This window comes from Pseudophryne corroboree, chromosome 3 (assembly GCF_028390025.1).
Source record: "Pseudophryne corroboree isolate aPseCor3 chromosome 3, aPseCor3.hap2, whole genome shotgun sequence".
NCBI lineage: Eukaryota > Metazoa > Chordata > Amphibia > Anura > Myobatrachidae > Pseudophryne > Pseudophryne corroboree.
Genome location: NC_086446.1, coordinates 225,547,125 through 225,559,899, shown reverse-complemented (window position 1 = coordinate 225,559,899; position 12,775 = coordinate 225,547,125). Strand labels below are relative to the sequence as shown.

The following is a 12,775-nucleotide window of genomic DNA, read 5'->3' as shown; positions in this document are numbered from 1 at the left end:
TCTAAAATATCCTATTATCAACCTCTAGTTTGTTTGGATCTGTATTTTGAAAATTGTCAAAACCACAAGTATGATTCACCAAAGCACTCAAAGAAATCCATTAGTGATTAGGACAAGTGATTCATCTTTTCAAAAGAGTTGAAAACAAAACAACCATTGTTATTCTGAACCATATTATCCCCACTGAGCAGTTTCTTTTTGTAAGCAACCAAATATCGGAATGTCCTGCCCTCTTCTATTCTTCAACTGAAGAGAGAGATTTTCTTTAAATATTTTTTTCCAAATTGTGCAAGATTGGAAAAACCACAATGGTCTAATAAAATTGAAAGACCCACAGATTATAGCCCCAAATATTTGCCTATGCAGATGCTGCCAGTATGCATGGTAAGAAATAGATGCTTGGTTATACATCTTCAGTGAGTAATAAAACCAGAAGAGTAGTTACCAGAAGTGATTAATTAAGTTTCTGGCTGGATAAGAAATTAGAACATCTGTTAGTTCAATGTGGTTTGCCCCAAGTTACAGCCTACATATAGTGTAGTCAGTGGTGGCTCCGCCCCACCTCTGAAGCGGCTACCCAGTGCTAGTTTATCCTGTTCCATGAACCTTAAATTCTCCTCTTTCTGTTTCTTTTCTAAGACAGTCATCTGACATTTGATACGATTTTGTGCTTGTTTCACTATTTGCTTGTCTTATTCTTACTTTTGCATCCATCCTGAGCCCTTGCCTATATCTGTCAGTACTAAGTGACATCTAGCCTGCATCTAAGGTCTTATCCAGCCAGTGTCGGACTGGGGCATATAGGGCCCACCGGGAGTATGCAGTGGTAGGGGTGTTTAGGGGTGTGGCCAGTCTCTAGAAGGAGTGTGCCCAGCTGCGACATTGGTTTGCCTAACAATTTTGCATGGGTTGGGGCCCTTGAAAAATATATACAGTAAATCCTGTAGTGCATGCGCGATAATGTACTAGATTAATAGCAGCACAGTCTGAAACCTGATCCCTAGAGGAGGGAATGGGTCACCAGCAGACCTTAGGGCCCACCGGTGGTTTCCCCTGTACCCCTGTGGGCCAGTCCAACTCTGTATCCAGCTGATAGTAACAAAGAGTACCTGTTGGTTACTGATCTACATATACACTTTACTAATCCCGAGTTAGACATAGCAGAGAAAATGTGAACCAGAAATGTTGCAAATTAGCTAGAGACCGTCCTAAAAAGCCAATGGAGTGATTTTTAATCTGTGGTTGTAACTTCATTTTATCAGTGAATTGCATAAAATCTCGCTATTTTACAAGACATCACATACATTGCATAATAATCTGATCAGTTTTAATGCAGAGCCCACTCCAACACCTAATATAGAAATGATGTTGTAGTGGTCTGTATACAAATTCCTTTTAAGAGACTTATACCCCTTTCACACCGCAGCTATAACCCGGTAAATTGCAGTTTTTTAAGCCTTCCAAAACGGTTCTAGCTGCGGTGTGAAAGGGCCACTTGAATTTACTGGTTACAGATTACTGGTATTTTAAAACGGTTAAAAAGCAGGGTCCTACACAGTTCAGACCCGTTTCATTGTGCAATGTGAAAGGCTCTGAAACGGTATTTCCAAACCACAGAAGGTGATAGGCTGTCTCCATGCGTGATGTCACCAGGCAGAAGCAGGAAATAAACTGGAGGAAACACATGAGAGTGTAGAAGCATTTTTTTTATACAGAATACAGTTTAAAATGGCAAATTGGAGTGATGAGGAGGTTAGGGAGCTGCTTAGGATGAGAGGGGATGAAGAAATTGCTAGACAAATCACTGGGACAGTGAAGGATGCAGTAATCTACAAAAACATGGTAAAGATGCTTGAAGCTGCTGGGTTCCATCGTACGACTTGCTTGAAGCTGCTGGGTTCCATCGTACGACTAGCCAAATTATTAATAATTAATTAATAATGTGTGGGCCAGAAAAGTCCATTTAAAATGACAACCACTGTTTTCTATGGGAGAAACGGGTTCAGTGTGAAAGGTATCAAAACGGTAATGAAACGGTAATATACCAGTTACAACATGCGATGTGAAGGAGGTTTAACTGCTCAGACCCGTTTAAAGAACCGTTTCAAAAGCAGGGTTTGCGATGTGAAAGCAGCATAAGGGGTATATTCAATTAGGGTCGGATGCATTTCGACATGCATTTGTTAGAATGGATCCGACAACCCCTATTCAATCTCATCCCAATTCGACTTTTAAAAAGTCCAATTGAGATGAGGGACTGGAGAGGGAGGAGAGGGGGGAGACCAGCGGGAACAGCCACGGGCAGACGAGCAGAGCAGCGCTACAGCAGCGCTGCAGAAGGATGTCACACAGCCATCAGACCTCACGGCAGTGTCCACCCGGGTCCAGCAAGTGTGACCTCACTTGCTGGAGCCGGGTGGACGCTGCCACGAGCGGTGCGGCTGTGAGACATCCTGCTGCAGTGCTGTGCTGTAGCACTGCTTCTCACCTGTATGCCCGCGGATGTCCCGGTCCCACATCTCAGTCTGACATTTTTTTTATGTCGGACTGAGATGGTCGGAAACGGGGCCAAATCCTGTAGAATTTGGCCCCGTTTCACTCAAAAGTACATGAATCAACAGCTATACCGCCGATTCACATACTATTCGACAAGTCGAATTCCACGACTTGTCAAATAAAAACTGCAGGGATTGAATAGGTCGAATCACTATTCGACCTTGAAAAGTCAAAAACTGCCGTCTTTTCGACAGACAGCAGTTTTCGACCCTAATTGAATATACCCCTAAGGGGTCTATTTACTAAGCCTTGTATGGAGATAAACCCGAGGGAGATAAAGTACCAGCAAATCAACACCTAACTGCCATGTCACCGACTGGGTTTGAAAATTCACAGTTAGAAGCTGATTGGTTGGTACTTTATCTCCAGCGACTTTATCTCCATCCAAGGCTTAGTAAATAGACCCCTAACATACAATACAATTCACATTTTGGTGTACATTGGCACCATATTCTGGTATTCTGGGATACTATTATGCAATACGGGGGGGAGGGTGACTTATATAAACAATGCAAATTGTCATTTTTACAATACAGATCACAGTCAGAGATCCCTGGTAACTACTAAACAATGGAGATCTCAATCATTTTGGAAACAGGACTCCAAGTTCTGTTGACTGCTAAGTACCTTAAGAACCGGTGACTACTATACAAATACAGTATATGGTCCCAGACAGAGGACAGCACAGCCTCAATCCTCTACCCCAAACATGGGGTACTAGCCATTAGCTTTGTTCTACACTCTGCACTTGTTTCTAATAACCAGTGTTGACAACCCATGGTAGACCTGGTTGACACTTGTATTATACAGTTACCATTACCTGACTGTCACAGTGTTGACAGTCTAAATTCCTGATTTAGTTGATGTTAAGCATTATTAATAGCTTTAAAATAATGTTCTGCTACTGAATTTCATTTAGAATATAAAGATTGGTATCTTTTCAGGTTCCTACCACAATGGAAATGTTCTGCTGCTATGGTCCAGTGGTCCCAAATGGATATGGTGCCTGTTACAACCCACAGCCTGAACATATGCTCTTCTGTATCTCAAGCTTCAGTGACTGCAAAGAGACTTCATCAGCCATGTTTGCCAAAGCCGTGGAAGACAGTCTGTCTGCCATGGGGGACCTATGTGTAAAATACAACACAAAGCCTCAAACGCCAGTGAAAAACAAATCAGAGCCACAAAATGGACACAGAACCTAGCTGACAGATGATGTATTATTTGTTTTCCATACTTATATTTTTTACTGTATTTAGGGACAGTGAAAAGGAGTAGAGAAAAATAGTTTTTTTTTATAAAAAAAATAAAGGTTGTAGTTTAGTGAAAGCCATGTGATATTTTGCCATTTCTAAACAGTTCCAGAATTCTAGATAGTTGTCGCCACGATAGAGCATTTTGCAGTTTATAGCGTCTTTGTGGTCCCACACCCTGCTGAATAGAGGCACAAATCGTGGCATTGAGCAGCGAGATGTAGGGCTATGATGGCGTTATTCCTGGCACATGCTACTAAGGTTTTCCCTCTGTGATCTCCAGCAGAGCATAAACCAATTACTGGCAAATATGATGGCTTTCCAATATTGGTTGATCCATGCATGGCCTATATGTAAGAACATGCTTGACTATTCCTAAAAAAAAAAGCTTCCTCCATAAAAGACATAATACATTTTGCATAACTGTTTTATATGATGGATTATATACATTTATACCCTACTGAGGCACCAAGCATGGGGCTGATGCAGAGGTGGATGGTATTCCGATGTTTCTGCACTTTTTCCAATGTTAGGTGTTGTGCATACGTACTTGAGCCACAGTGAGCATGTGATGCGGCTCCAGTTACAGTGGCGTGGACTTCCTGCAGCCTGATTTATAGGAGGGGAAGGGGAGTTTTAGGAAAAGGAGGCATATGGGCCCCATTTCTGAGTGTGCTGAAGCCAGCCAATATCTGCGTCTTCTGATACAGGTTTACTGGCCCCTGCAATGTAGTTGTGTTGGCCATTCTGAGATGGCCGACGCCTGGCCGATTGTGATCCAATGCTACATCTTTTTACTAAAGACGCCTCCTGCAGCTTTTGAATAATTTTGCACAGTCAGTGCGTACAAAGTCGCAGCGGCTGCGCAATAGTGTCCACCTCTTAATTAGCCATGCTGGAGTGTACCGATTTGCTGGAATGTAAAATATAAGTAAGGGTGCCCTAATTTAAAAAAAAAAAAAAAAACATCCATGCTTTACATTTTGCAATCGAGTTCAGCAAAACAGCTGTAGGATTCAATTCTTAGCAATTCTAACTTGCTAGCAAGAGTCTAGATTCTGGAATAGTAAGAATTAGGAGTTCCAGAATTCTAGTTGCAGAAACTGAGAAAAAAGAATGATGCACTAGGGAGTCCTACAAACAAAGAGCCCTCTTGTGGTTTGCGCCAGACGACAATTTTTCAGTTGGCTGGGAAAAAATAAGTAGTTAATTTTTTTTTAAACATACTGTACTTGCCTATAGCATTTCTTCTCTGACAAACTCACAATTCAAAAGAAATGTTAACTACTTTGCCTAGGATTAAAAATGCTCTGAGTAACTGACAGATAAGTGTGACATTTAGACATGAGATGACATTCATTTTAATGTAGCAGTATTTATTGCTAGTGTTTTCTACATTAGCTCCTAACTCTGTGAGCAGTGTTAAGCATGACTGTAGCTACCAGCGGTGGCTCCTACCTGCCTGTGGTAGGGGGACTGCCACTCACCGTGCCTGCCCGGACAGGAGGAGACAGTCAGCCCCTGTTAGCCAGGTCCTGGCATCTGCACAATGGATCTGGCAGGTGCTGGTGCATGTGCACAAGCGGCGGCCGGACTGTTAAAGCACAAAACACTGGCTTCTATGGGCTGCATCAGCTGTGCCCCATAGAAGCTGGATTAGGCTGCAGGGAATGGATTTATAATGGAAGAATGCTCTCTGCTAATTGCAGTCCAGTCTGGCAGTCCCAGAGGGAAAAAAACACCTCCCCTGGGCCTGCCTGTAGTGTCTGTAACTGACAGGTAGAACTTCCAATAGGAAGTCATTGCCAGTCACAATGAAGGCAGTGCAGTCACGGATTGCATCTGGGTTACTGACACTGAGCTGAAGTGGCAGATCATTTTACTAGGGGGGGTGGCTGCAGTACTGCAGCCCACAGGTAAAATCCGCCGCTGGTAGCTACCAAAGTAAATCCATTTGAAATGTCTTAGCCTGTAACAATTAGGGCCTAATTCAGAGATGGACACAGTTCACTTTCCTGCTGCATCTTAGGACGTTGCAGCAATGTGAAAACATGGCAATGCCGCAGGAGGCGCCTGAGGGAAAAACAAAAGACACCTCCTTCCAGCATCACAGATCCAAGTGCTGTGTCCTAAGACTCAGTAGCCGAGACCAGGAAGTCTGTGTTGGAAGACGCGGACCCTGGCCTTAGCACTCAGAGAATACAGGGGGGACAAGGCCCCATTTTTCGGGACAGAGGCTGGCACCTGCAAATCAGGCTGCGTCTCAGGGAGCAGTGCGTGCAACAATGCAAGTCCAACTCTGCACATGCACAGAACGGGTCCTGCTCAAGCGCCCCATCATTGTCTGGGGGGCAATTCAGAGATGGACGCAGCCGTGCTTCTGTATGCAGTGGCCGCGTCCATCTGGTCTGCACATGTGCACTGGATGCACGTGCGCGACCCTTCTCCTTGTGGCCACATTCTGGAGGGATGCTGCTGCACATGATTGACAGCAGTGGGCATTTAGGGGGTGGCATCTCAGCGTTTCGCTGGTGTGTCGGCCAAAATGGGAGCGTGTTGTGCAACTGCTCTGATAAAAGTTGTGGGGGACCGCCTGCGCAGGGGTCAACCTTAAATTGATGCATCTGCAATGCATCGTGAGGCGGCCCCCCAGCATGTGAGGCGAAGGTCGCAGATCTTGCTGCACATGCAATGATCTGCGTCCATCTCTGAATGACCCCCTGAATCCCTTATTCACTAATGGATAATAAACACTATGCTGCCACAAAGGGAATGAACGAGCAGCTTTATAAAAGAGGGGCTGAAGTTGTTCATCTATGAGCAGTCCTTTTTCTACCAACATTTTACAATGCAGTTACCTCTACTATGCTTCCAGGTCTATAGATTGCAATAATATATTATATGTCGATATTCATGAGTAAAATCAAAGTATATTTTAACGTTATTTTTTCATTAATCATGTCTAGAACTAGTTATTTAAAAGAAAAAAAATTATTGCATGTAATGGTAATCTCCTGTAATTAGTATGTATATAATGCAGTACTTGATTAACATTGCTAAGGTCTCATTAGTGGAACCATGCAGCAATTATGTTGTAATAAGCAATACCTAACAAGAAATTTCCTACAGTAAATCAAATTAGAATGTATTCATCGAGTCAAGACCTTGTGTAAGTAAAATAAGATTACATTTTGTATATTACGTGACTTAGATGTGTTTTGTGCCTGCAACTATTGAAGTAATCCTATAATTGCCAATCTTAAAGCTGATGAAATACATCCAAGGCCGGTGCTACCATTAGGCAGCTGCCTTGAGCGCCAGCATCTTGGGGCTGCTAATGATGCCTCCTAGGTCAAAAACATATTGGGCAAACAACATAGGCTAACCATTTTAGCATATCAAATACATTTACTTTTAGATTATAACAAGATGGAACAACAAGTATGAGTTTAATGAAGAGATACATTATCTGCTCCGGTCACACACACAATGAGATGAGATTCTGTCTGGATGGGAGGGGGTTTGGAGCTTTTGTCTAGGGTGCCAAGACCTTGCGACGGGCCTGAATAAATCTCTTTATACTGTATATAAGCATCAGCATTCTGCTTGCCAGGCAGCCGCATCTATCTAGTCCGGTGCTGTACTGTACTCTGCGTACTACCAATTTCAGCACCAGTGGTGGGGAACTTACAGTCCACTAATAATACATACTCTCTGAAGTTAGACATAACTTTTGCGTCTTAACATCCAAGCTACAGGTGTAGATTAATAGATCGACATTGCCTAGGTAGACAGTCTTTGGTTATGCATTATGCCCACAGGTACAAAAGGTCGACATGAAAATGGTCAACATGTTTTTTTGGTTACTTTCCTGTTATGTGACCACCATCAGTAGGACCTCGGACGCTCACCACGCTTCGGGCATGGTGGCTCGCTCCACTCACCACAAGTTATTATTCCCATAAGATGTTCACATGGACAGGAAACAAATCAGATCCTAAATGTGGGACAAAATAACAACAACAAAATGTCAACCATTTGTGTGTGGACCATTTTCATGTCAACCTTTTGTACCTGTTGACCTTAGGCTCTGTTGAAAGGCACTGTTGACCTGTTGTACATGTTGACCGTAGGTGTCGACCTATACATTGCCAAACTATCTTCCGGATACCCTAATCTGCTATGATAAACTCTTAGAGCATAGAAAGTTGGACAGGACAAGCGCCTGTTCTCATCTCTCACTCAGTATCTATATCGTCAGGTCGATAGTCCAGTCTATGTGCAGAATGGAACAATGGAACTCCCAAAACTTGTAGATATAAAAAGAAAGTGTTTCCCTCGGCACAGCAACAGATAGAGAATGAAAGCAGAAAATAGTTTGTTAAATTCACAGATGGTTACAGTATTTATCTGCTCACCTGATCTCGGTGGTATACAGACAAGACCACCCATCCTGCTTGGTCTCTGTTAGGTGTATCATACTCACTGGATCTTTTCGTAAATAAATGCAAAATGCTGAAGAAAAAAATAAAATTTATATTAATTAGTAGTGTAAATGGCGCCCTAAGCATGATACTGGGGAACATAACTCACTGCACTGGATGGTGGATTTGTTCTGTGGAGAGAAAAAACGTACCTGCTCGAATTTCCAAGTATCATATACCTTTTTCTTGCTAATACCAGGCACAAAAAGTTCACCTGTCTGAGAACACGAGATACGCTCAGAAATAAAAGTGTTCCAGAATATCGTATACGGGGTTAAATCCCACACATATACTTTTATTGAGGCACCAAAGCCAATTTGTCCAATAACTTGAGATATGCTCAGAAATAGAAGTGTATAGACCCCATACATATACATCCACTAAAGATACGCCCCTGATGAAGTCTCTGTGAGATGAAATGCGTTGGGTATTCTATCTTGTTCTGAAGTGATCGCCAATCTACAAATATTGGAAGGAGGATATCACAAAAGAAGCTTTTATGTATCTGTGCAAATATCAGACCCCCATTGTATATGTATAAGGGCTGATATTGAAAACATCCCACACTTATACGAACACTGTTGATGCTCATATGTTTTATTATTTATTAAATTTTTAAATAAAATATATGTTTTGGAACAGATTGTTCACTTTATGAAGTTAAAAGGTTATGTCAAACGATTTTTATGCAATGAAAATAGGGAACCCATACTAGTTCCTTAGGGCGCTATTTACACTACTGTTTTGTGTATATATATATATATATATATATATATAAATTAGACACATTTATTAACTAAAATTAGCAATGATATCCATGATACAATGGTATAAGTTCCATCACAAATAACATGTGAAGAAAATCGCAGATATGTATGTTCTATCTGGTGCTGCAACGAGAGACATTCTTAGTGCATGAAAAATTCTCAGTCAAATACAAAATGCAGAAATACAGTACATCACATTCATTAAAACAAGTGCTTTTTATAAGTACACAGTTCTAGCATCTTTTTTTATTATTAATTTTGAAGTCTTATAACTAGCTCCATAACCAGTGAAATAATTTTAGAAATGAGTAAAATAAGCATCTGCAGACTTTGGAAACTACTATATATCTTGTATCAACCAGGAGTTTGTAAGCGGTGCCGTCACCCAGGGCCATGGGGGTAACACCTTTGCTGCCCCCACGGCCCCTGCAATGGGCTTTGTGATGCAGAGTTGTCCAGAGCACCCGCTGGAAGATGCTCCCGGCAGTGCTGTACTTCCCAGTGCTTATGGTCCCGCCCCCTCAGCATGACATTATGTGTCCATGGGGCAGGGCCAGCATGGGGCACAATGACCACCCTGATCCACCACTGGTATCAACTTTTATCTGTGAGTATGACTTCTTTAGCATAGGGAAAAAAACTGTTTAAAATCATATTCATACCAATCTAAACTAGCAAAATCCATGACTAGGACCACAGTAGTTTAGAATAATTCTTATTATGACTACCTGGAAAAGACAATTCTCAGTATGTAAAGTACCTGGTGCATGTGAATATTGATACATGCAGGCGATAATTCATTTCTTATTGTCATAAAATTACCGGGACCAATTCCCGATAAATTATGAATATGTCCCTTTAGTCTTCTATGTTCATTTTACTTTAGTGCCAAAGTGTAAAGCAATGTTAATCACCCTGCCTTCATTTAAATACCATGTGTACATAGATATGTACAGTATAATGACATATATAGTACAAAGATGTGTAATTGTGTATATGATATGTACAGTGTATAATGTATAGTAAAGTTATTAACAGTTGTGTCTTAAATGAAAAATAGTTTTTTCCCTTCTAGCAGCATGTTATATAGGATCAATTTAAGGCATCTGATCAAAATGAAAAAGTTTATGTCTCTTATCACCCGCTGGAAGGGTCGGACTGGCCCACAGGGGTACAGGGAAACTCCGGATGGAGTGGCCCACCCCCTCCTCTGAGGACCAGGTTCCAGACTGTGCACTTGAGTTATACATTATACTGCACAGGATTATGGTGTATTTTCTACAGTGTATTAATCTGGTAAATTATCATGCATGGAATATATTTATGAAGGGGCCCAGACCATACACTCTCTAATGGTCAGCCATACCTCTATGGTGGTGGCCACTCCCCTATGCATGGGCCAGTGCATTCCCCCGGTGGGCTCTTCATGCCCCAGTCTGATACTTACCGCTTGCCACAATGGAATGTGTAACCTAATGAATTGAGGCAATGCACAGTGATTCTAAATGCGGAGAACCTTGTACTGTATGATCAATGTGTTGAATAAATACATAGTGCTGGGTTTTCTTAAATTGACGTAGCATTCATTGTTTCCAAACTTTCAATTCATGTGCGCTACTGTGGATATGAGCAAAATGTAATGTCTGCTACATGTCATGGCCCTATTTCTGAGCCACACGTACAATGCACGCAATGCTGATGTTTATGTAGCTGAGTTACTGCACATGCGCAAAAAATCAATCAGAAAACCACTACAGCGCATCCCATTGCCCTGAGTGTATGCACAAAGGCGCTATGGCAATAATGTCAGATGGTGTCAAAATGGAGGGAAAAGTGATGGGATTTCCTAAATGGTGACTGAAGGTGAACACAAAAAAGTCCATCTCATGGGCGAGTTATGGGAGTGTCTCAGGTGTGTCAGAAACAGCAGCTGCATTCTCACATGCACAGCCACTTCCACAGCGCCCATGTTCAGGTAAAGAGTCTGCAACTGCTTTCATGTTGGTGCAAGTAATGATGGTGCACAGACTGTGGCATGTGAAGAATCACTGGTGGTGTTGCAGCATGCAGAGACACAGATAGTGGGCGTCCAGTGCTTCACGTTCAGGCACTGGCGTATTTAAAAAGGGTGCAGTGCACACGGGCCCCTGGGGTCCCCACACTGCACACCTTGCATCCATTATTTTTAATACTTACCCTCTGGAGTCCCATGGTGCAGCAGCAGCACTACAGAAATCACTGGGAAAATGGCGCGGCACCATTTTCCTGGTGTTTTATGCGTGCGCAGTAGAAAAATTACTGGGAAAATGGCTGCTGCACCATTTTCCCAGAGATCTGAGCATGTGCTCTAGGCTCTGGGACAGTGCTAGGGTCCCCTACTGCCCAGAGCTACCAGCTAGAGAGGAGGGGGCCCAGACAGAACCTGCATACAGGCCTCCTCCTCTCTAGATACGCCCCTGCGCTCAGGTACGTGCTTGCACATCTAATGCGTTTGCACATTATCGCTCCTGCCGAAATACACAAAAGCAGATGCAGCAGCAGCTGCGACCTCTGAATCAGGCCGCTGGTGTTAACACAACTTCAAGTGCTAATATGTTTTGTACAGTACGTGTGACATTGTCATTTTCTATTGAACATAACCTATTTTTATTTGCCTAAGTATACATTTATTGTATATACATACATGTGATCCTGTGAAAATAGATGAACAGCTATGAAGTGTTACATTTTATTTTTATAAGAGGACATAGCATATTGTTTTATGTGGAATCTATTAATGCGAGTGTCTCAAGCTTAGGAAAACAATGTATACCCAGATGTTACTGTACAAAGAATAAAGGAATGTTATTTTGGAACGGTGTTATTTATGTTCTTAGCATCAGTTGTGCAGAACAGAGTGTACAGTATATACTGCCTTCAGGCTGCTGACGTAGTTACATTGGGCAGAAACCTACAATGACCAAATTACTTCTGCCAGAGTATCTTAAGCACACACGTGTATTTAAATTATAGTGTATTTAAAAAAAAATTCTAACAAACCCATCATTCTGCATATAATAATAAGTGGTTGATGACTCTTGTTGCCAATTATGTCAATTTAATTTATTACCAGAAAGCACATACAAAATGACAGACAGTTGGGTTTGCATTGAAATGGTCACATTTTAGTTACAAATTTAAGATGCATGGTGGCATATCAAAGAATGGACAGGAAAAACACATGCACTCGAAAACAAGCACCGATGTACCTCTCCTTTACTCTTCACATGTCCAGCCCGGTGGTGTTGTCAGTGCCTGATGGGGAGAAGCTTCATCAGTTTATACAGATAGCGCACCCAAAAACATGCATACTGCTGTTCATTACTGCCACACAGAAATCCATGCAATCAACACACACCAGCAAACAAAAAAGGGGACAGGAGGGTGGTATAAAATCCAAAAAGAGGCCCAGTAACAGCTTAACCTCACTTATATAAACAAGTAAAACACACCCACCTATTGTACATTGGGGGTAATTCAGAGTTGATCTCAGCAGCAAATTTGTTAGCAGTTGGGCAAAACCATGGGGGTAATTCAGACCTGGTCACATGCAGGCTGCTTTTTGCACTGCTGCGACCAGGTAATCGCCGCCTACAGGGGAGAATTTACTCAGCCACTGCGACGATCCGGGATGTTGCTGACATCAGGAACCCTCCCTGGAAATGGCCAGGCACGC

The 12,775-nt window shown here is 42.2% G+C and overlaps 1 protein-coding gene across 1 annotated transcript in view; it reads left to right on the top strand.

The window, feature by feature from the left end:
- CHAT (choline O-acetyltransferase) overlaps positions 1-11,915 on the top strand; it is a 248,852-nt gene extending 236,937 nt beyond the window's left edge. The window contains exon 15 of the mRNA XM_063958862.1: positions 3,501-11,915. Within this exon, the coding sequence (XP_063814932.1) occupies positions 3,501-3,761 (261 nt within the window). The 3' untranslated portion in view covers positions 3,762-11,915. The remainder of the gene's footprint in view (positions 1-3,500) is intronic.
- Positions 11,916-12,775: the final 860 nt, after the last annotated feature.